Genomic DNA, 25,275 nt, shown 5'->3' with positions numbered 1-25,275 from the left:
TAAATTAGTTGCTTTCTCCATATTAATTTTTAGTATTAAAGATGACTTTTAGGAAGGGCTGAAACTTAGCTTGGTCAGGAAGGAAAATTATTGCCTGATCTTGATAGCCACTGAACTTCCAGTCAGGCCTTGGTTAAAGAACAGGGCATTTTCCGCTTTAAAAAAAATCTTGCTTATATCCAAGTAAGGGAGTTGGGGTTCTCTATAAATAGGGAGGATATTTCTGGATTCTTGCGTTGAAGGGAGGTGAGTCAGTTAGGCTTGTTTGTCCTGGGCACCTAAAAAGATATCCCAGTGGCTTAATTATATACTCCAAGATACCTTAATGGGTAGTTCAGAACTGTTGACTAGCATCTGGGAATTGTTTTTTGACAAAACGTCCTTCTTATGGTTTAAAAAGAAGTTGACAATGTCAGTTGTAGACCCCATGTTAGAGACCATAGTTTTTAGTTTAGGAATCTCCTGGGAAGCACTGAATAATGTAAGCCAAATTAATAATATTTCTCTGCTAGTTCCTTTCATCTTGTCTTTGGGGTTTGCTTTTTTGCACTTCTGGGGTATTGGCTTGTGATTCTCCAAAATAACCCCCTTGAGGGATTATGAGAGTGTTTTTCATAGCTACATGGGATTAGGATGTAGGACTACCTTAGAGATATCCAGAGGATGGTAGCTAATAATTGATCCTCACCCTTCACATCCTCTACCATTTCGTGAACATAGCTTCACCTCTTTCATTTAAAGAATTTAAAATTTCTTCCCATTTGGTTTCTGAAGAACGTTGTTGATACACTTCTCTACGTAAAACACCAAATAAGGCATTGTGGGGAGTGACAGAGGATAAATATATGGCTTCTTTTTTCTGTGAGTGTATAATCTAATGACAGAGAACACACAAAGACACAAACGTAAAACAAACCACCACAGCTGCCTATAGAAAAGCCAACAGCCCCAGAATCACAGTCTGTCAGCTTAGAAGCTCTGATGCAAAGAGCACTTCTTCCCTGATAACTCTGGCAAAAAGGTTTTTTGGGGGGGTTTGTTTTTTTAATGAAATATAGTGTTATTGAAGTATGTTGTGTTAGTTTCTGGTGTACAGCAAAGTAATTCCGTTATACATCTCTCTCTATATATATATTCTTTTTCATATTCTTTTCTATTGTGATTTATTATAGGATACTGAATATAGTTCCCTGTGCCATGCAGTAAGACCCTGCTGTTAATCTATTTTATATACAGTAATTTGTATCTGCTAACCCCAAACTCCTACTTTATCCCTCCTCCACTCCCTTTCCCCTTTGGTAACCATAAGTATGTTTTCTATGTCTGTGAGTCTGTTTCTGTTTTGTAAATAAGTTCATTTATATCATATTTTAGAGTCTACGTATAAGTGATATCATATGGTATTTGTCTTTCTCTGTCTGACTTACTTCACTTAGTATGATGATCTCTGGGTCCATCCGTGTTGCTGCAAATGGCATTATTTCATTCTTTTTTATGGCTGAGTAATATTCCATCATATATATATATATATATATATATATATATATATATATATATATATATATATGTATATATATCACATCTTCTTTATTCATTCATCATCAGTGGACATTTAGGTTGCTTCCATGTCTTGGCTATTGTAAATAGTGCTGCTATGAACATTGGGGTGCATGTATCTTTTTGAATTAGAGTTTTCTCCATATACATGGCAAAAAGTTTTTGAAGAGCCCCAAAGTTCAAAAATGTGGTCCTGGACCAGTAGTATCAGCATCACTGGGAGCTTATGAGGAATCCAGAATCTCAAGCCCTACCCTAGACCTACTACATCAGAATCATCATTTTTAAAAGATCCCTGGGTAATTCAAATGTGCATTATAGTCTGGGAAGCACTGTTACAGAGGATTCTGATTGTGCTTGTTTGTTATTTAGGTCAAGTGCCCAGTTGGAACTAATCACTCTGGCCACAGGCGTATAGGACATACTGAATGCTCAAGGCTGGGACATACGTTCTCTATTCCCTAGCACAATATGCGTGGGATCAGTTTGTGGATTGAGTTTGCTACAGAAAAGAAGTGTTCTGTTACCAGGGGAAGCAGGGAGATAAGAGATATCCGACAAACTTATTTCCTCTTTCAGATCTTAGCTTACATTAATGTTAGGGCCATCTGTTTAGTAGCCTGTTCACTTTGGGTCATTTCATCCCATTTCCTCTGTGTGTGTTTGTGTGAGTGTGTGTGTGTGTGTGTGTGTGCGTGCGTGCGCGTGCATGCGCAGGCACGCGTGCTACTCCCAATCTCCCTCACCTCACAGTACCATCTGTCTGGCTGACCTAGATATCACAGATTCTTGCTTCTTCCACAGCATGGTTCTTCTATCACCTCTCACCATCATATTTATCAAATACATATGAATACTTTAGGATAAGCACACACAGACCTGTGCCTAAGTCTGAATTCACTTCCTTGTCTTGGTAAGCATGTATCCCTCACTTACTGTCTTTCATCTTGCCACTAAGGAATTAATCCTTGGAGTCATGCCTTTTCAGGCTATGAATTGTTAAAATGCATTTATATTTACTAGAGGGAGTCATACTTTTAGCCCTCAGGAATTATAACACCTAGTGACTAACTTACAGAAAGTCTTATAACAGTGAAAGAGAAGGTTATAATCCTTTACTATTGTTATTTACAATTGACCCTTGAACAACGCAGGGGTTAATCCACTGATAATTTGTCGTCAGCTCTCCTTATCTGAGGTTCCTCTATATCCTCGGATTCAATCAACTACACAGTACTACTGTGTAGTACTGAAGTATTTACTACTGAAAAATATCTGCTTATAAGTGCACAGTTCAAACTCACATTGTTCAAGGATCAACTATATTTTGATGTTCTTATTTTCTTGGATTTGTTAAGCTGTCTTCTATTATCTTTTGATATGTCCTCATTCTTTGAGCACTTTCTTACTTTCTGGCACAACTAGATGTTCCAGGCTCATCTTTTACAGGGGTTCTGATTCCTTTTAGTGGAAAACGGTATTTAGACATCAAGATTTGAGTGCCAGGTATGTTCATGGTTACTGGGATATCATTGCTTCTAGGCCTCCTCAGTGCATGGAATTAGGAAATGTGTGTGTATGTGTGTGTGTGTGTGTGTGTGTTTCTGTGAGTTATATCCATTTATCTATTTGTCTATCTGTATACATTTAAAACTATCGCTTTACACTGACACCTTCATGAATTCAATAATGAAACTTTCAATTACAATTCAATTCCACAGGGCTTATGTTAGCTTATGTTAAGTTTTTCTATACCTTGATACTTGAAGGACAATTTGTCTAAATATAAAATTCTTGGTTCATTCATTCTTTCCATGAGTTTTTTAAAAAAATATATTGCTGTTGTTACTTTGCATTGTAAGTTGTGTTTAGGGCATCTGGTGCCAGTCTGATTTCAATTGTCATCTTTATGCTTAGAGGTCTTGAGGATTAAAAAAAAAATTTCTTTTTAAAGTCTAACAGTTTTATTAGGATATGTTTTCAAATTGATCATCCTGGTTCAGTTTTCCCAGGTACCTGTTGGTCCTTTTCAATATGTACATTTTGGTCTTTTCTTATTTCCAGAAAGTTTCCTTGGGTTATACTTTTAAGTATTAGTTCTGTTCAATTGTTTTGTTTTTATCTTCAGGATCTCCTATTACACATACTTGTTTTCTTCTTTGGTTTTCTTTCTATTTCAACCACTTTACTTCTGATCCATTTTTTTCTTTGCCTTGTTTTCATTCTCTTGGTTGTTTTTTCTGGCTTTCTTCAATGTCCCTTAGTAAAATTTTATTTGGATCTAGTCTCCCTTAGGGACTCTGTAATTTAATCTTTGATTCTGCAATGATTTTGTCTTTTGCTTTCATTTCTTTCCTAAGTTCAATCAACTCTATTTTTATTTCTTCCTGTTATTGTCCATTTCTGCTTTTAATTTTTGAATTTTATATTCAAGGTGGTTTTTCATACCTCCAAATGCTTATTTGAGGATAATTCATTCAGTGTGGAATATCACGTTATAGTTTTCTTGTTCTTCATATTTCTTTTTGAGGTGGGAGGGAATTTTCATCAGCTTAAGTGGGCTTGATTTTGTACTCTTAAAATACTTGGTATAGATTTAGTCTGTTTTTGCCAGTTTATTTTGTGAGTTTGGGTGATTTACAAGAATCTTAGGTCAAGGGTATCTTCTGTCAGTGTAGCAAAAGTACAGTACGTGTGTGTGTGTGTTTGTGTGTGTTGGGGAGAAGGGGTTGTGTATCTTCATTCTAATCTTTTTTTTTTTGGCTGTGTCGGGTCTTAGTTGTGGCATGCAGGATCTTTCACAGTGCATGGGCTCTGTAGTTGTGGCACACGGGCTTAGTTGCCCAGCGGCATGTGGGATCTTAGCTCCCCAAGCAGGGATCGAACTGGTGTCCTCTGCATTGCAAGACAGATTCTTAACCACTGGACCACCAGGGGAGTCCCCTTCTTTCTAATCTTTATTTTTGGGGTTCTCTTTTGTCTTGCAAGCCTCTACATTTTCCCCTTTTGCCCCTTTGCCCATTTTCACCTTCACCATCCAATTTCCAAAGACCTCCTTTACCTTCCTTTCTATCATCTCAAGAGCAATGAATTTCTGAAGACTGCCACAGCGAATCATGTGCTCTTAAAAGTCCATTCCATGTAGTACATGCTCTGATCTAATGGCACTCTCCAATATTTTTGCACCTAGTGTGGACTTTCTCTTTCTGGTGGTGATTGTAAATTAGTCTTAGTCCCACTACTTGTTCCCCTTTTCTCTCTTGGACAGAGTGTTTTTCCAAAGTGTCCTTCTATATTACCTAATTATAGGTAATTTGATACTTGGGCACTCTCTGTCTTTTTGTTATGTTATGGGCATTGGTTTTATGTGATTTGTCTGTTGTTCTTGTAGTTCTTATATTGTTTTTTGGAAGATGGACTGGGGCATTCAGTTTATGCCCCTGCATTTACCTCACATATATGTGTATACATGCATGTATGCGTGTATATACTTATCTCTCCTATCAGAATGTAATTTCCTTAAGAGTAGAAATTCAATTTTACTCATCCTTCTGTCCTTAGCAATAATCCCAGTGCCTATCATACACAATGCCCTTTAAACCTTTCTTTTCCATATTAACAATTAAAACAAAATTGTAGTACAACATGTTACTCTGTTAATAAATTATCTCTCCCTTTCCCTAAGGCTGCAGATAGCTAAAGGTTTGTAATATGAAGTGAAAACTCTTCTAACTATGCAACTATGCCCATGTGGGCTAGATAACCAGCACTGGGAGTTATTATTTGGGAACCTGAATATATAGAAATTGCCATGTTCCTCATGAGTGAAGGAATATGATTTATATAGCACTATAAGATGATGCTTTTCAGTTTAGAGGAGAGCCCCATGGTTCCTGAATGAATACATTATTGTTATTATTCTTGTGACTTGACTGTAAAATGAAATGCGAGATTTCAGGAATCTTTTGTTCAAATGAAGAGATAAGTAGCAGTGTTACATTATGCTACTGTAGTTTAAATTGGTTGGGAAGGTCAAAAGTGCTACAATGAATATTTAATGTTCTGATGAAATCTTAAGGGAAATGATGCTGTATTCACCAATACCAGTTTCACACTGAACTCTTCCTTATCGTCATTCTGTCTGGATCATGTAGCAAATGAAATTTAATTGAATAAGAGACAGATAGTTTTGGCAGTTCATGATTCAGAAAGAGAAGTAAGTGATGGATAGGGATATAGGGATCAAACCTAAGCATATGCATAAAGACTTATATACGAGTGCTATGGGCTGAAGCATGTTCTATCCCCCACCCCCCAATTCATATGTTGAAGTCCTAATCCCTGGTACCTCAGAATATGACCTTATTTGGAGACAGGGCATTTAAGGAAGTAATTAAGGTAAAATGAGGTCATATGGGTGGGTCCTAATTCTGATAAGAACAGGACACCTCTACACACACACACAGAAGAAAACCCATGTGTGTGAAGACGGGGATAAGATATGGCCATCTACAAGCCAAAGAGAGAGGCCTCAGAAAAAATAAACCCTGCTGACACCTTGATCTTGGACTTCTATCCTCCAGAACTATGAGAAAATGAATTTCTATTGTTTAAGCTACCCAGTTTGTGGTACTTTGTTGATAACCCTACCAAACTAGTGCTACAAGGATACTCATTACAGAATTTTTTAATAGCAGTTCAAAATGGAAACAACATAGGTGTCCAAGAGTGGAGGCACAGATCTATTCTTTTCCAAGTTTACCTATCCTACCCCCTCTGGCAGTCTCTTTGATGGCAGCAAAAGACAGTAAGAATAGTCAAGGATGCAGGCTGCCACCATCATAAGTAACCCAAGCCAACTCATGAGAATTACCAGTAGAATGAGCACCACTATCTTTCAGTCTATGGTTTCCTCTATGCAGTGGATAGTGTAGCAAGGCCCCATGGATTAAAACATTAGTTTTATTTATGCTGATCATGAACATGCCAGAGAGAAAAAGAAGACAGGTACTATGCCTGGAAATTCTAAGCACACAGGCTCAGTATATCACTTTTTACCAAAATGATTTCATTATTTGTTTCCTATACAAATTTCCACCAGAACCTCCACTGAATTAAGATTTAAACTGCTCAGTGTATTCTTGTTTATTATCCCTAATCTCAAATTACTATGCCAAGACCAAAATATATTTGCTTATATCTGATTAAATATTTCTGTTTTTTGCCAACTAAACCTTACAGTATAGTCCCCAAAATTCATTACCACAAACAAAAATCTTTCAAGGTTTATTTCTCATATATATTATTTCTTGTAATTTCTCTCCATTTTAATATAGCAGATTTGTTCCATAGATGACTAGAATTCAGCAGGTTAAAAAAATTAGGATATTCTAAAAACATTGAAATACTATGCATTCATTAAAATAATAATTTTAAAATAATGGCATGCAGAAGTGTTAGTAGACTATTAAGGAAGCAGTATACAAAGCTATTTCATATAAAATGCTCTACATTTTGTATATATATAGATATCTATCTATCTATCTGTCTATATATATACATATATCTTTAGGAAGAAAGATTTCACATGGTTTTGGTTTTTTTCCAAATTTTGTTTTTATACTTTTCCAAATTTCCTCACAGATTATGTATTACTTTTATAATCAGAAAAAAAGGAAGGCAGAAAGGAACAGATATGGAGAAGACTGCTGATTTAATCTCATTCCACACTTAAGATTTTTTGTTGTATAATTATGGAGTGAGGTGAGGTTTTCAAAACAAATTTTTTTTAATGCATGGACACTGATTCGGTCAGAATAGGTGCTAAACTGGATCTCGAGGCCCCTGCTGTGTCAAAGGTTAATCTTTTTGCCGCCGAAATAATAGGAGGTACAGGGCACCTCAGGGCTGAGAGTGGAGCAGTGAGGAGGGGCATTTAGGTATTTTGAGAGTAGTGGTCTTTATCACCTGGCATGGTAGTATTTCAGAATTTTAACTAAGGCAGTTCGTTGTACAAAGTGTATATCAGCCCTGCATGTACATCTCATTCTCTTTAATGGCTACATTTAATTTCATTGAATGGATTAATCTTAATTTATTTAATGAGTCCCTTATTGATGGTCATTTAGATAGTTTGCCATTTTTTGACATATTATATTTGTGAACATGGGCCAGTATATCACAGTGTGACTTTGGAGAAGTCATCTTTCTCCTCAGAATTGTGAATTCTTTCTTAATATTAGCAAGGAATTGTGAAGTTCACATTAGAAATCTGTAGTTTTAAGGGGATATTGAAGTTTACCTCAATGGTCTCAAACCTTGACTTTGCATTAGAATCACCTATAGAACTATTAGGAATTATTCATCTATGACCCTACTCCTAGAGATTCTGATTTAGATCTGGATGGGTTCTAAGTATTTGTATTTTTCAATAAGCTCCACAAATGATTCTGTTGCCCCACCAGTATTAGCAGCTACTGAAATATAGAAGAATTAATATTTTAAAAGAGGACAAGATTGTACGATTTGCCAATGTCTAACATATTATAAGAAGCATTGGCGAAGATGTGGAGCTACTGAAGCTCTCATACCTGCTAGTGGGAGTGTAAATAGGTAAAATCATTTTGTGAAACTCTGGCAGTATCTATTAAGTTGAACTTAATAGCATACTTTATACTCAGCAGTTCTACTCCTAGGTTTATACTCCACAGAAAAGCTTAATATTCTTAGTTTCACTATTTATAATAACACCAGCCTGCAAACAAGTGTCCATTTATAGTAGAATAGAGGAAGTAAATTGAGTGCTATTTTTATATAATGGAATACTACCCAGCAATGTGAAATCCTCAAACTACAACTACATACAATATGGATGAATCTCAAAAAAAACAAAACGTGTAGCAAGAGAAGCCAGATTCAAACAAATGCATATATACAATTTTATCTAAAACAGGCAAATCTGTATCTATAGTGTTAGAATTGGGAGAGTGGTTACCTTTGGGAGGTGTAATGGCTGTAAGGGGACACAAAGGGAGGCATCAGGGTGTGGGTAATATTTTGATCTGGGTACTAGTTACATGGATATGTTCAGTTTGTGCAGAATCATCAAGTTGTGTACTTGTGATTTGTAGTCTTTCTATGTATTACATGTTGATAAAAAGTTCAAAAATATTGTAAAACCATCATTAGGAGGAAGTTCCTCCAAATAACAAAATTTTTTCATGATAGAATAATAGCTGTCCTTCCATTAACTGTAAAAGAGGAATTTGGTCTGCAGTGGTGTGCTGAGGCCAGCTTGTACTGGCTCACTAGACCAATTTAGGTGCATCTCCTCACCTCAGCAACGTCATCTTCATAGCTTAAAATTGGCCATGTTGGAAATATTTACACCATGGAATTGGCAAATGCTACATCAGGTTGTTGTTTTCTCAGAGAGCTGCTTACCTACTCAGTACTGAGTTTACATCTCTTTGTATGTGGGGATATTATTTAACCTGCTTTGTAGCTCATGGAATTAGTAAACAATATAAAGGTCTAAAGTGGCTAAAATGATCATGCCTTTTAGAATTATCATTATCATATTTGAGACTGCAAAGAATCCTTTTTTTCTTCTGTAATTCACATATCAATCCAGTAAGAGGAAATATGTCATTAAGAACTTCCTTTGTCATTTTAAATTTGGTTTCAGTGTCACAAATTAGCATTACAAGAACATTATCAGGTCCTGAAATCTACCCTCAGTAATCAGAGTCATTGTGAATCACCTGAGACTGAAGCTATGTTGTTGTTTTTTTCCATTTTACTGCTAGAAAATGATCATTGTAGCCTGGAGAAAGCTAATAGAATTGTCATCTGCAATTGAGACACTCAACTCTGTGCTGGAGTCTTCTGTCAACCAGATGCATACAGACATAATAGATATTCTCTTTATTGAATCGTTGTCATGGCATTGTTGTAACAAAAGATATGTAAAGAGACAGTTTAACATTTTTCTCTATTACTTCTGTTCAACTCTTTAGGTCTCTATCTTCTCCTTTTCACTTTCTTTTTGATTCTATCTATATCCACAGTCTTCTCTTTATTTCTCTCTGTTGTCACTTTAGCTTCTCAAATATTAAAATCTTTTAAATATTGTGATGAATGGGTTAAACTACAAAGTTTCCCCAAGGGAAATGTGGCGTTCTTTTTCATGCAGTGTGAAAATTTTTTTCCAGCATATTTTTGCTTTGTGACAAAAACATAATGACTTATTATTAGAAGGTATCTTGAGATTCTTTAGAACCATTCATTTCTAAGAACCCCCTACTACCATCATGTACTAAAAAGAATTCTAGTGACTAACATTAATTAACATGTATCAAACATAGATGGTTACTTGTTATGGAGCTCCAAAAGAAACAGGAAAGTGAAAGAAAATGTATATGGAGAAAAAATATATATATGTATATACCTATACATATATATTGGGTTGGGCAAAAAGTTCGTTTGGCCAACCCAATACATACATATATATATATATATATATATATATATATATGTATATATATGTATATATTTATATGAAAAAATGCATGTTAGTTTTGCTTACTATAATGCTAAAACTGATTATGGGGTTCAACGGTTGTTAGCCTATTCCAGTTTTAATAAAGTTCCCCATCATCTTTTCACCTAAGTATTTTAGTAGTTACTGATGATCGTTGTCTGAATCCATTACTTCTTTGGGGGTTACAAATGGTGATATTCTATCATTCTTCATTTTTTAAGCTATGTTTCTTCTGTAAAGAAAACTTTTACTAGCTTTTTGGTTTGTTCAAGGAAAATAGAGTAAGTGCTGATTCCCTTTATCTCCATCCACTGCCTTTGACTTTTTTACTTTAATTAAAAAAATTTTTTTGATCTCTAGAAGTTCTGTGCCTTTTCAGCTCTTCTTGGAGTTTACTCACATTTTTAAACCTGTTTTTATTTCTTGGAATATATTATAATTTTTATATTCTGTTTGATGATCCCATTATATGAAGAAGTCATAGCCAGTTTGACAGTGTCACCTGTTGTTTCTGCTGGCTGTTAGAGTGTTTTATTTCCTTTTGAACTGTGAACTGTTTATTTATCTTGGTACCTATCTTTGGGAATTCTTGGGGTCTTGTATAAAGGTAGGTTTCTCCATGGAGGAGTTTCATTTGTTTCTGTCAGATGCCTATGGACCTAAGAAGCCTTCGACCTCTTCAAAATATCAATTCTCCTCTTGAAACATTTTAGACCACCCATTTAGTGTGGATTCAGGTTGCAAATTGTGGTCTGTGGTTACAAGTAACAAGGGAAGAATTTTCCTCCAGTTCTTAGCCCCAGGTTTTGAGATAGGCAATATTCCTGGGGTAGTAGGTAGAAAAGTTTATAACTCACCCTATATTGAGACCCTAGCCCTTGGGGTCGCAGGGTTATGGACAGGTCTCCAGTAGACTCTCCAACTTGGGTGGCCCCTGGGATTTGTCTTCTGTCCTCCAGCTTTGAAGGTCATGTAAACCAGAGCTCAGGTTCATTGGGTTCAATAAGTACCCTCACAACAAAAAGGTCAGTTTCAACATTCTGCTTACCTCTCTGGCTTCCTACCTTTACTTTTTTTTTTGGCTTGCATATTTCTTTTTTTTTTTTTTTTAACAGGTTATGGATGCATTTGAGAAGATTTTTAAAATATATTTTATGCAGCATTTTTAGTTGTTTTTAGCAAGAGCCTCAGTCCACAAACTTAGTTCATCATTTTATCAGAAATACAAACACTGTCATTATATGCTCTTTTCTTTAACTGTGCTTCATTCTTTAAGATTTAGATATTATCTTATTGATCTTTCTAGTTATTTTATGTTTATTAATTGTGTATATTTCAGTCCTTGTGAGCACACTTGATTTATTCTACTGTTCCATTTCATTTTAGCCTGCTAGACACAGAGTAACTATTCAGTAAAATTCTCACTTATCAGTATAAAATAAGTGAGCTTTTCATTAAGATTATTCCAGAGTACTTGATACTTCATTGGAATGAAAGAGTAAAACCCCTTTTACTAGAGTACCTATCTTACTTTTGGGGAGAACTTCCTAATTGGAGAAATTTGACTGGTATTTGGGAATTCTTAGTTAAATATCTATGTGGTATACATGCATATATGGGAATTTTATATTTTCTCAGTATTTTATTAAGTAAGCATAAAATGGACTGAAATAGTTCATTTTCCTTTTGAGATGAAAGTTTTGATCAGCAGGGACAGATTGTTCCTCTGTAGGTTCTTTAGCAGATAGGAAGCAGATGTGGCATTGGGAGGAGACTGCTAGGGGAAGAACAAATGTATGAGTAATCTGGAAAATGATTAAAGTCAAATTATGAGTTAAATGTCAGCCTTTGGACCAAAACTTTTCCATTCTTGGTACTTTGAAGAGACAAGCAACTGAGTGTTCTTAATAAAGGAGAGACTGTTCTTAAAAGCCAGTACTATTCCACTATACTTAGTGTTGTATTCACAAGTGTTTTTGTTTTTTAACAATCTGATTTAGACTTTCTTTGGTTAGGTAGGATATAACCCTTCTTTAGCCTGTATTTGTACTTAAGGAGTCTGGTTTTATTTGATTAGAGAATGTCTTTAAAATCATATGCACTTTGTCAGTGCATTTCTAGGAATGTCTGGCATGTTTACTGGTCAAATGCCTTGCAGATGGAAATGAAATTTTGTGAGGAAACTTCTGGATCAAATACGAATCTATTTTTACTTTAATAAAACTATTCAAAGCGTAAAGACTTCAGTCTGGGTGTAAAATGCTAGCTGCTGATCTGGGAAGGGTTGCCAGGGAAGTACCTGCTAAGGATTGAAATGATTTTCCCATTCCTGGTGCCTCTTTTTTGGTTGTGCTTTAATTACAGGCATAAACCAGATGGGCATCAACAGGTCTTCTAGATCTCTGAAGTGCTTCATGATGACTACATTCACTAGGCATAATGTTTTCTCCTATATTCACTAATGTGCTTTATAGTATTTGAATTCAGTGAAGATACTGTTTAGTTTTGTGTTTAACAGCACCCATTTAGAAATTATTAGACTAATTCCATTCTCCAGGGGAATACTTGAGAGGTAGAGCTGGGAACAGTTATAATCATTTCAGTTTAAAATTATACCTGCAATAAGAAATAAATCATAGACTCTCTGTAGTCCAGCTTGTAAATAAATAGTAAATAACAGTAAAATTAGAATATATCTACAATGAATGAAGTTTTCCAGCTTCTCTGTGCTTCTGGACATATTTTTCCACTTTTCAGTGCATCTACCTAATTAGTGACAAATATCAGGTCATAATGGTCTTATCCGGTCATAGCTTACAGTTTAATTCTGTTCAGATATGCTGGGCCATTGAAGAAAAATGCTCTTCAACATAGAAGAGCTATGTTGCCTCTGCTTCTCACATTAGTTAATATCTTAATGTTGAAATTAGTTATCCCATCCTGTGGTAGTTGGAGGAAAACGTAATGAAAGCCTTTTGGAAACATGTGCTAATAGCCACTGGCCACCAGTGTAGCATAGTGTTCCTCATAAAGGAGAGCTGATAGATGAAAAGGTGATCTGTCAAACATGTATTTTTTAATACTTTAAGTTTCTTTGTAAATCAATTTATTAAGATGTAATTTACATGTAATAAAATGCACCCATTTTAAGTGTAAAGCTCAGTGAATCTTGACAAACTACACACCCTTGTAATCACCGCCTCAATCATTAACCAGAGGGAGAAACCTGAATGTTTTTCCAGATTCCTCTCTTCCTCACACCCAAATAATTACTAATTTCTGTTCATACTGCACTCTGAATTTCTGTAGAACCTATTCTCTCCTCTTTACTCTCATAGCTACTACCTTAGATATGCTTGACCCCTACTTTTTTCACCTCTGTTACTTACTGCAATCTACTTTATAACTGGTTTTTTACTCTTTAACTCTTTTTTTTCTTTTATACCTTCCATAATGTTACTAAGTTATGATTATTCTAATCACATTAGCCCCCTATCTTGCTTAAAATCCCTTGATGACCCTTCACAGTTCCCATTCTCAGTCATCAATTTCTAAGTAAGAGATTGGCTCATAGTGGCAACTGCCTTGATGACTTAATCAGTTATGAAATATGCATGGAGAAGCAGATTTGTGAAGGGAAGGTGATGAGTTAGTTCACTTAACAATGTGAAAGGAGTAAAAGTTTGCCTTGTGTTTCAGTTTTAAAGTTATCAGAAGCATTTTATTTGATTCTAGCTTTACATAAAAAACTATGAGGGAAGGAGAGAAGCATCTTTCAAACATTCATCTAAAACACCATAAACTGTTTTGAGATATTTTATATTGATGAAAAAAAGAATTTTATCAATGCTAGGTAGGAAAAATTGCAATATTTGTTCTCATTTATTTATACTCAAAGCAATTATTAAGTCTAAATTCATGAACACTCATTTTATTTGCATATACTAGCCTTTTAAAAAGTGTCTTCCCTAATTCTCAACCACGTCTCAAAAACCATAATGTGTATATGAGTTATGAGATTTACCTTTTAGATTGGTAAAGATAAGCTCTGAGGTAAAATAATTGATAGCAGAGTATCTCTACCTTGAATGGGAGGAAAACATAGAAGAAATATTTAAATATGACAATAAAAAAACATAATGAACTTTATTTTTGCTACAGATATCATCTCAACCTTAATTGTCAAGCATATAGGTTATTTTCTATACCATAAATATTCTATATCCTCTAGTTTTTCTTAACACAGAAAGATATTTAGTATAGTTCCTAAATATAAGTAAAGTAGTCCTAAAGTACTTTTAGGCCTGTTTACATTAGTTACTTGAATAGTCATTAAAGAGAGTGATTCTAATTTAAATGAGTTTTATCAGTCTGCTCTGGGGTATTATTTAGAAAAGTGATTATTTCCTTCTTTAAAAAATGAAAGTCCTCAAAAATTAAAAATAAAACTACCATGTGATCCAGCAGTTCTTCTTCTGGGTATTTATCTGGAGAAAATGAAAATAGTAATTCAAAAAGATATAGGCACCCCCATGTTCATTGCAGCATTATTTATAGTAGCCAAGATATGGAAACAACCTAAATGTCCATTGATGGATAAATGGATAAAGAGAACGTGATAGACTCTAACTCCATCCACCTCATTACAAGTTAGAGTCTGTCATACAGAGTGAAGTAAGTCAGAAAGAGAAAAACAAATACAGTATGCTAACACATATATACGGAATCTAAGGAAAAAAAAAAAAAAGGCCATGAAGAACCTAGTGGCAAGACGGGAATAAAGACACAGACCTACTAGAGAATGGACTTGAGGATATGGGGAGGGGGTGGGGTGAGATGTGACAGGGTAAGAGAGTGTCATGGACATATATACACTACCAAATGTAAAATAGATAGCTAGTGGGAAGCAGCCGCATAGCACAGGGAGATCAGCTCGGTGCTTTGTGACCACCTAGAGGGGTGGGATGGGGAGGGTGGGAGGGAGGGAGATGCAAGAGGGAAGAGAAATGGGAACATATTGTATATGTATAACTGATTCACTTTGTTATAAAGCAGAAGCTAACACACCATTGTAAGGCAATTATACTTCAATAAAGATGTTTAAAAAAAAAAAAAAAAGAGAACGTGATACACACACACACACACACACACATGCACAATGGAGTATTATTCAGCCATAAGAAAGAATGAGATCTTGCCATTTGCAACTGCATAGATGGACCTTGAGGGCATTATGCTAAGTGAAATAAGTCAGAGAAAGACAAATACCGTATGATCTCACTTATATGTGAAATCTAAAATAAATAAGTAAAATGAAATACCAAGCTCATATATATATAAAACAGATTGGGTAAGGGGTGGGTTAAATGGGTGAAGGGTGTCAAAAGGTACAAACTTCCACTTATAGAATAAATAAGTCATGGGGATGTAATGTACAGCGTGTCAACTATAGTTAATACCTTATTTCATATTTGAAGATTGCTAACAGAATAGATCTTAAAAGTTCTCATCACAAGAAAAAATATTCTGTAACTATGTATGGTAATGGATGTTAACTAGACTTAATCATGGTGAACATTTTGCAGTATATACCAATATTGAATCATGTGTATACCTGAAATTAATACAGTGTTGTATGTCACCTGTACCTCAATAAAAATATGAAAGTCCTGATCAAAATCCCAGCAAGCAGATATTGACAAATGGATTCTAAAGTTTATATGGAAAAGCTAAGACCTAGAATAGCAACATGATACTGAAGGAGAACAAAGTTGGAGGACTGACACTTACCTATTTCAAGACTTAGTATAAAGGTACAGTAATCAAGACAGCACGGTATTGGTGAAAGAATGGACACATATATCAATGGAGAAGAATAGAGGGTCCCAAAATAGACCCACACAAATATAGTCAAGCGATCTTTGACAAAGGAGCAAAGGCAATTCAATAGAGAAAGAATAGTCTTTTCAATAAATGGCACTGTAACAATTGGATATTCATATAAAATTGAATCTAGACATAGACCTTATACCTGTTGCAAAATTAACTCAAAGTGGATCATACCTAAATATAAGACACGAAACTATAGAACTTCTAGAAGAAAACTTAAGAGAAAATCTAGGCACTGTTGGGTTTGGCAAGTTTTTAGATACAACACCAAAAGCATGATCCATGAAAGAGAAAATTGATAAGTTGGACATAGTTAAAATAAAAAACTTCTGCCCTGTGAAAGACGCAATTAAGAAAATGAAAAGGCAAGTCAGACTGGGAGAAATATTTGCAAAACATATATCTGATAAAAGACATATTCATGATATGACAAAAAAAACTCTTAAAGCTCAACAATAAGGAAACAAAGAACCCAATTAAAAATGGGCCCAAGAGCTGAAAATTCAGAGAAGATATACCGGTAGCAAATATGCATATGAAAAAATGCTCAACATCTTTGTCATTTGGGAGTTGCCTATTAAAACAATGAGACCACTACAGACCTATTGGAATGACTAAAATTTTTAAAAAACCTGACAAATATGAAATGCTGATAAGAATGTAGAGCCAGTAGGAATGCAAGATGGTACAGCCACTTTGGAAGACAGTTTGGTGGTTTCTTAGAAAGCTAAACATAGTCTTACTGTACAATCTAGCAATTGCACTATTGAGTGCAATTCAATACCCAATTGATATGAAAATTTATGTTCACACAAAAACCTGCAGATGAATATTTAAGCCGCTTTATTCATAATCACTGAAAACCGGAAGCAACCAAGATGTCTTCAATAGGTGAATGGACAAACTGTGGTACATATAGACAATGGAATATTATTACTCAGTGATTTTTTAAAAAATAGAAGCTATGAAGCCACGGAAATATACAGATGAACCTTAATTGCATACTGCTAAGTGAAAGAAGTCAGTATGAAAAGGCTACAAACTATAATATATGATTCCAACTGTATGAAATTCTGGAAAAAGCGAAACTATATAGACAGTAAAAGATCAGTGGCTGCCAGAGATTCAGGGAGAGAGGAGGATGGTTAAATAGGGGATTTTTTAGGGCAATGAAACTATTTTGTATGATACTTTCTTGGTGGATACATGACATTATGCATTTGTCAAAACCCATAGTACTTTACAGCACAAAGAGTGAACTTTAATGTATGCATATTAAAAAAATAATTTAGGAGGTTGGAGGATCCCAGGAAGAAATGAATATAGACTATGACAGGAGATTGTAACTGTATTTCAATTGTATGGAACAACCTTCTTGAAGGTATGAGCAGGGAAGAGTGGGAGGGGAAGGTGCTGACCTAAGTAACTTTGGAAATGAGTCTGTAAGACTAGATGCAAAAGGAATTACACGTTATCATTATGCTTTTGTGAATAAAGTTATTTCCCATGGGTGTACAAATTGAAAATTCTGATACCACTATACATATATTCTGGAATTAATAATTAACTAAATGGATGAGAATGGTGGGAGCCAGATTTCTCCTTGTTGGAGTAGGAATTTACAGATAAGTAAGGGAAAGAGGCTAGAATGATCCCTTTGGTGATAGATTAGAGTTGGAGACATCATTTTGAACTCCTGGTTAGCTTAACGTAGACACAGATGGTTTCATAGAGAAATATCGATATACGTATACGCACAGGTTGGTATACACACATATATTTCCTTGCTCTGTCATCAGAGGGCCTAAAAGAAATGACACCTAGTAGTAAATAGTACACCTAGCCACTAGATCTTTGTTTCTAATGCCATTCCCCAATAAAGGGAATCATGGCTTCTTGAAGAAATGGCTGATTCTAGGACTGGGGTAGGAAATAAGTCTAGAGAATGAGAAATGAGTCTAGAGAATCTTATAATGCTAGAGAGTAAGGAAGTGCTTACAAAAACAAAAAAATCCATGTTAATAGGGGTATGTCAAATGGACATAGGAGCCAACTGAAAGAGGTCCAATGGCCAAAGCTGGAACAATTTGAACAATAAAATAAGTAAACTAGTACTGGATTATAACCCAAAGAATGAAATGAAATGTCCATGAATCAAAACTGATATAAATAAATACACAGGGAAAAGACAAACTCCCTGGGAAGAAGAATTCCAAATAAATTATGTAGATACTGTGCCCTCAATGAGAGGAAACTGAACTTCCACTCCTTAAGTATGGGCTGCACATAATGACCACTTTCCAAAGAATTCAGTATGGAAAGAAGGGGAGGGAAGAATAACTTTACATTGGAGAAACCTGACAAACACTGTTTCAGTTAGGTGATCAAGGTCAACTTCAACAGTGATAAGTCATATTAATTAATAGTATGTACCATAACCCTAATCTCATCATGAAAAAAAATATCAGACAAATTGCAATAGAGGGGCAGCCTACAGAATAACTGATCAGTACTCCTCAAAACTGTCAAGATTATCAAAAATAAGGAAAGTCTAAGAAAATGTCACAGCCAAGAGGAACCTAAGGAGACATCACAACTAAATGTAATGTGGTATCCTGGATGGGATCTTGGAACAGAAAAAGGACATTGTGTAAAAACTAAAGAAATCTGGATAAAATATTGAGTTAGTAAGAATATATCAATATTAGTTCATTAATTGTAAAAAATGTACTATACGAATACAAGATGTTAATAATAGGGGAAACTTGGTGTGGAGCATGTGGGAAGTCTGTACTATCTTCTCAATTTTTCTGTAAATCTAAAACTGTTCTAAAAAATAATGTGTATGAAACAAAACAAAGGTCTCACAGTAATTTGAAGGTCTCACAGTAATCCAGTGGTTTCTGTCTTTCCTGCAGTTTTGAGAGTGTTTGCTGCCTTGCTGATTCTACTTCTCTCTCAGACATCACTTTTGATGGCAATCCAATAGCTCAAGAGTCATGGTACAAGCACACTATCCTTCAGAATATGATGCAGCTGCGCCAGCTAGATATGAAGAGAATCACGGTGAGTGAGAACTCTTCTAAAGTGCTCACCATATTGTTTTAGTTAGCATGGGTTAGAACATTGGGGTGCATAGTCTTTGCTTGAAATGCTTCTTATTTTTAATGAACTATGGATTATCATGACTATATACTTCATAATTATAATGACAAATTTTTTACCTCCTATCCGTATTCCCAATTTCATTGAATTAAATTTCTAGCCTTCTTTTAAAATTAGTCATCATGCTTGTTTTTCATTCTTGCTTAATATCCAGCTAATAATTTACTTTGAAATGAATAAGAATTTCGTTGATAAGTTATATAATGTAATGGTTAAGAACATGGGTGCTGGAGCCAGACTGCTTGAGTCTGCATCCTGGCTTGACCATTTTCTAGTCATATGACCTTCAACAATCTACTTAACCTTTCTATCTAATTTTCCTCAAGGTAAAATGGGGATCATAATTATATTATGTCATAGGGTTGTTGTCAAGATAAAATGAAGCACTAAACCTTAGAACAGTGTGAGGCTCCCAGGAAGCATAATATGGGGCTATCATTATTATTATTATTATTATTATTATTATTACTATTGATGCTATACCTCTCAAAGTAGCTATCTCATTTTTTATTCATTCTGTCTCCATGGTAGACATTTTCTACACCTAGAAGTTTCGATATGGCTCCTGATCTAAGTGAAATGCCGCATGCATGTAATAATACCCCTCCTTTTAGGTGTACAATGCACATTAGCATACTTTAGGCTCCAAGAAGTTCTGTAATAAAGAAACTTGCCTTAATTTGTTTCATTGCATCCCAAATTTATTTGAACATTTTATGATCTCAGAAAATATCTGTTAATGATCTCATTTTGATAATCTCTGACCTAGAAAAATATCCTAAACCTCCACTGTTTTCTTACTTCTAGACTCTGCTAATTTTGATGTGGATTCTTTTTTTTTTTTTTTTTTTTTGGCCACACCTCACGGCTTGTGGGACCTTAGTTCCCCGACCAGGGACTGAGCTTGTACCCTCGGCAGTGAAAGCTCCGAGTCCTAACTACTGCCAGGGAATTCCCTGATATGGATTCTGAGTGATCAGCTAGGATTTTTCAATTGCCAGTTGACTCATTGCCTGTCCACTGGTTTCACACTGTGGCCCATTCACATTTCTACCTCAGCAATATCATGGACACCTAGGGTGGCTAACAGACAAAGTGTTGATGAATTTTTAAATACCAGCAGTCTTCTGGGGTTCCACCTCTCTCTGTTCCAGCGTGGAGGAAAGGTTCTTTGTCCTCTCAGTTTATTTGGATCTATACTGGCAACTCTGTCTTGTACTTTTACCCTTATCTCCAGGTCTTTCTTAATTCAGCATCTTTGTTACTTCTAATTGATCTTCCTGATGAGGTTGCAAGGAACAGGGTGAGAAAAGAAGCTAACCAATTAAATAAATTAGTAATTATATAGTATGTTTCTCATGTGAATTAATGCCAGTCTTGTCTACTCAACTAATGTACATAGTCCTTGAGGGTAGAAGCCATTCTTTGTCTTCCTTGCCTGATACATGCAGATGTTCTATACATGTTTATTTCCTTTCCTTCTCTATCTCACACAATGCTGAGAATGTAGTAATGTTCAGTAAAGCCTTGTTGGTTGAGTGAAGTTTACATACTTCCATGCCTTAAATAAAGGAGAACAATATTGTCTATAATTACTGTCCATGTACATTCCCTAGGATGTGTTTGCTTGGTAAGGAAATGAGGAAAATCACCTGGGATGGGAACAGGGCCAGCTCTTCTGCTAATACAGAGCAGTAATCCCTGCACATCTGCTCTTCCACTGTTTAATGCTAGAAATTTAAAAATTTTTAAATGGAAATAATCTCAAAGTTACAGAAAAGTTATAAGTACAGGACAAAGAACTTTTGTTCCTGAACCATCTGAGAGTAAGCTGCTGACTCAATTCCCCAACCTCCCTGAACACTTCAGTATGTATTTCTTGCGAGCAAAGACATTCTCTCACGTAAACACAATATAACCAACAAAATCAGGAAATAAACATTGAATAATTGCTAGTGTGTAATCCTCACACCACATTCAAATTTTACCAGTTGTATTAATAACGTTCTGTGGGGCAAAATGATCCAGTTTGGAATTATATGTTGCACAGAGGTACATTTTATTGTCATGTCTCTATTGTCACCATTTTTCAGGAGCAGTTCCCTAGTCTTTCCTTGACTTTCATGGCTTTGACATTTATGAAGATTATAGGTCAGTTATTTTGTAGAATGACCCTTAATTCGGATTTTATTTGATGTTTCCTGACTGTTAATTATTTGTTATAGACTTCTGGCATAAATATCACAGAAGTGATTTTGCATTCCTCTCACTGCGTCCTATCAAGTGATATGTAATTTATATTTATCTCTTTATTGACGTTGTTCGCTTTAAGATGTTGTCTGCCAGGCTTCTGCACGTGAAGTTATTCTTGTTCCCTTTTCTTTTGGTGTTCTGAGACTCAGTTTCCAGTGGGGTGGGGGCAGGGTTCCCCACAGCTCCAATGAGAAATTCTCAGAACACCATCTCAGTGTCTAAGAATTCAATTCAATTCTGACACTGTCTACCTGGAAGGTAGCACCAGATTCCACAGGTTGAGGACTCAGTCCTGTAAGACTGCACACGCACCCTTCTCCCCCCCCCCGCCCCCGACCAGACGCCAGTAACAAGTCCAGGTTGTTAACTGTACTTCCAACCCCCTGGCTATAAATCAGATGTTCCCACAACCCCCTCTCCTCAGATTTGATTAATTTGCAAGAGCGGCTTACAGAACTCAGAGAAACATTTTACTTACTAGGTCACCAGTTTATTGTAAAAGGATATAACTCAGGAACTGCCAGATGGAAAAGATGCGTAGGGCAAGGTATGTGGGAAGGAAGGGACATGGAGCTTCTAAGCACACCACTCTCCCCAAATCTCTAGGTTTCACCAACCCTGAAGCTCTCTGAACCTGTCCCTTTGGAGTTTTTATGGAGGCTTCATTACATAGTCATGATTTATTATATCATCGGTCATTGGCAATTTCTTCTTTTTTAATAAATTTATTTATTTTATTTATTTATTTTTGGCTGCGTTGGGTCTTCGTTGCCACGCGGGCTTTCTCTAGTTGCGGCGAGCGGGGGTTACTCTTCATTGCGGTGCATGGGCTTCTCATTGTGGCGGCTTCTCTTGCTGCGGAGCACCGGCTCTAGGAACGCGGGCTTCAGTAGTTGTGGCACATGGGCTCAGTAGTTGTGGCCCACGGGCTTAGTTGCTCTGTGGCATGTGGGATCTTCCCAGACCAGGGCTCGAACCTGTATTCCCTGCATTGGCAGGCAGATTCTTAACCACTGCGCCACCAGGGAAGCCCAGCCATTGGCAGTCAATTCAACCTCCAGCTCCTCGTCTCTCCCTGGAGGTCTGGGAGTGGGATGGGAAGTTCCAACCCTCTAATTGCCTGGTTGGTTCTCCTGGCAACCAGCCTCCATCCTTAGATGGGGTCCAAAGTCACCTCATTAACAAAACAAAAGACACCTTTATCACTCTCCACACTTAGGAAATTCCTAGGGTTTTGGGAGCTGTGAACCAGAAACTGGGATGAAGACCAAATATATATTTCTTATAATAAATCACAGTATCACACCTTTATAATTCCATACCTCATAAAAATTTCAACTTAATAACTTATTCATATCGGTATAGACTCATGGTGTTCTGACTCACCTTTTGTTTATACCTTTTTAGTAACTTTAGTTTGGAAAGAATATACCTTTTAAAAGACTTTCTATTAATTTGCCAACATGGGCTAGTGTTGACAAACACTAGCCCATGAGCGGGCCACCTGTTTTGGTAAATAAAGTTGTGTTAGAACACAGTCATATCCATACATTTATATATTATTTATATCTGCTTTGATGCTACAGTGGCAGAATTGAACAGTTGTTAAAGAAACTATATGGCCTACAACCCTAAAATATTTGCCACCTGGCTGGCAAATTTTGCTGATACCAGTTCTATAACTATTTTTCTCTTTAAAGATATCTTTTGATTAAGTTTTATGTAATTTACCATATGGACATTCTAGCTGGGGTGGATTACACAAATATTTAATGAACTTCTATGCACTGGGGCTATGGTTCCCCAAACGGCATTCCAAGGATACTGCAGTGAACTCAGAGGGGCACTGTGGAATATTTATAATTTTCAAGCAAAACACAATGATATTTTATATCTGTGAGACACTGAGAAAATTACTAGCTTAAGGTAGTTTACCATTTCAACATTAGGTCACAGTATATTTCTCTCTATGGCATTATATCCTGGCAAGGCTGACCTTTCAGTGGTTGCGATAAAAACAAATACCATGCCAAAATCAATATAGAGCAGGAAATGAAGGTGACAGTGTCCAATCTAATTCTAATGTTTGAGAACTTGTGTAATGCCTTGCAGACACACACATTTCATTAGTAAGTACTTGTGGTTATTCAAGAATGGTATTTTTTCTTTAATTTAAAAGTATTATTTTTTCAAATGGCTACTAAGTTGCTAGAACATGAATACTTATTAAGTTGTTTACTAACTACTTAGTAAACAGAGCTGTAACATATTTCTTTTGACCTAAAGTCACCATGAAAAAATTCCTGAGACATTCTTAGGCACCTTGAACTGAAGTTTCTGCACTGGGGTATGTATTAGACTCTAGAGATGACAAGATCAGAATCATAATTCAGGCCCTCAAGTTACTTACAGTCAAGTACAGAGGCAGGCATGCAGCCAGATTATAATGCAAAATGACAAGCTAGTTAGATGAGCTCAATCAGGAAAAGTTCCAAAGGAGAAAATACTTGACTTGAGACTTGAAGAGGGGCAAAGAAGAAGGAGGTTGTATCAGTGGAAAGTGTTCCAGGGAGAGAGAAGGCGTGCAAAATGCAGACGGGTGTGAGAATACAGCAACTGATAGCAGTTCAACATGGCTGAGCACTGACTGTACATGGGGGAGAAGAGCAAGAGGAAAAGGATGTATGACCAGCAAGGGCTGGGTCATGAAGGGCATTTTATGCCATAGGAAAGAGTTTAGATTTTTGTGTTGAACATAGGAAATCCTTAAAGAGTTTTAAGATACTTAAATTGGATTAGTCTATTGAAAAGTTTATCTGAGTAGCAGCCCAGAGGATGAATTGTGGAGGATAGGATGGGTGATAAAGTGAGAAGCAGGGAGGTTAGTCAGGATAAGAGCTTCTGGGGGTCTGATCCAGAGGAATGGCAAGAGATAATATGATATCAAAAGATAATGTGACTTCCTGGCCTCAATTCCTATTTTGCTTTTGTTATCTCTGTTAAGAAGAATGGCTTTTAGTCAGTAGAGAGAAGAAATAAATATTAATAAAGTGAAAGTAAAGCCTAGGATAGGTGAATAAAAAGTTTGAATCCAGACCCATTTAGATCAGGGGCTGGCAAACTTTATCTGTAAAGGGCCTGTTAGTAAATATTTTAGGGTTTTGGGGCTATACAGTCTCTGTTGAAAACTATTCAACTCTCTCATTGTGATGTGAAAGAAGGCATGGACAATACATAAATGAGTGAGCATGGATCTGTTCCAATAAAACTTTATTTACAAAAAAAAAGGTGGCATACTGGATTTGGCCTGTGGGGTAGAATTTGCCAATCTTCGATCAAGAGCAATGGATAAATGTAGTGAATAAATTGCTGGGCCTTTGAAAGTTATATCTGGGAAGCAGTATAGAATAGTAGAGTAGCTGAAAGATAAGATGAACTAATCTGTCTTTGTATCATGGAAAGAAAAAATATTGTAACAATCAACTTAAATGTAGATTATGAAAGAAATCTAAACTGGATTATTAGAAGATGGGTTGTGAGTACTTAAGGAATTGATCACCAGGAGGCAGCATTAGTTCACAAAAAACAATTTGTGCCCTACAAAATTAGGTTACTGTTTTAGATATTATAAACAGACCCTCTCAGAAGAGTGCTATAGAGAGACAGTGTTTTGTTATTTAAGCAAAACATTGGACAGAGTCTTTTATGATGGCGTGTTGAATAAGTTGTATGACAACATGGTTAAGTGGATTTGTGATTCAGGTATACCTATGGAACAGAAAGTAATGGATTAATGCCAGCCTGCAGAGAAATCTGTACTGGCGTGCTGTGAGGCTTTTTCTTCAAGCTTATTCTCTTCAACATTTTTG

General features: G+C 35.9%; 1 protein-coding gene across 4 annotated transcripts in view; it reads left to right on the top strand.

Moving 5' to 3' along the window:
- LRRC49 (leucine rich repeat containing 49) overlaps nt 1-25,275 on the top strand; it is a 127,971-nt gene that overhangs the window by 56,763 nt on the left and 45,933 nt on the right. For all 4 annotated transcript variants that reach the window (XM_059912861.1, XM_059912860.1, XM_059912862.1 and 1 more), the window contains one exon: nt 18,907-19,054. In XM_059912861.1, the coding sequence (XP_059768844.1) occupies nt 18,907-19,054 (148 nt within the window). The remainder of the gene's footprint in view (nt 1-18,906; nt 19,055-25,275) is intronic.

This window comes from Balaenoptera ricei, chromosome 2, assembly GCF_028023285.1.
Source record: "Balaenoptera ricei isolate mBalRic1 chromosome 2, mBalRic1.hap2, whole genome shotgun sequence".
Classification (NCBI taxonomy): Eukaryota; Metazoa; Chordata; class Mammalia; order Artiodactyla; family Balaenopteridae; genus Balaenoptera; species Balaenoptera ricei.
The sequence above is the reverse complement of the archived record's forward strand: the minus strand, read 5'-3'. Positions and strand labels throughout refer to the sequence as shown.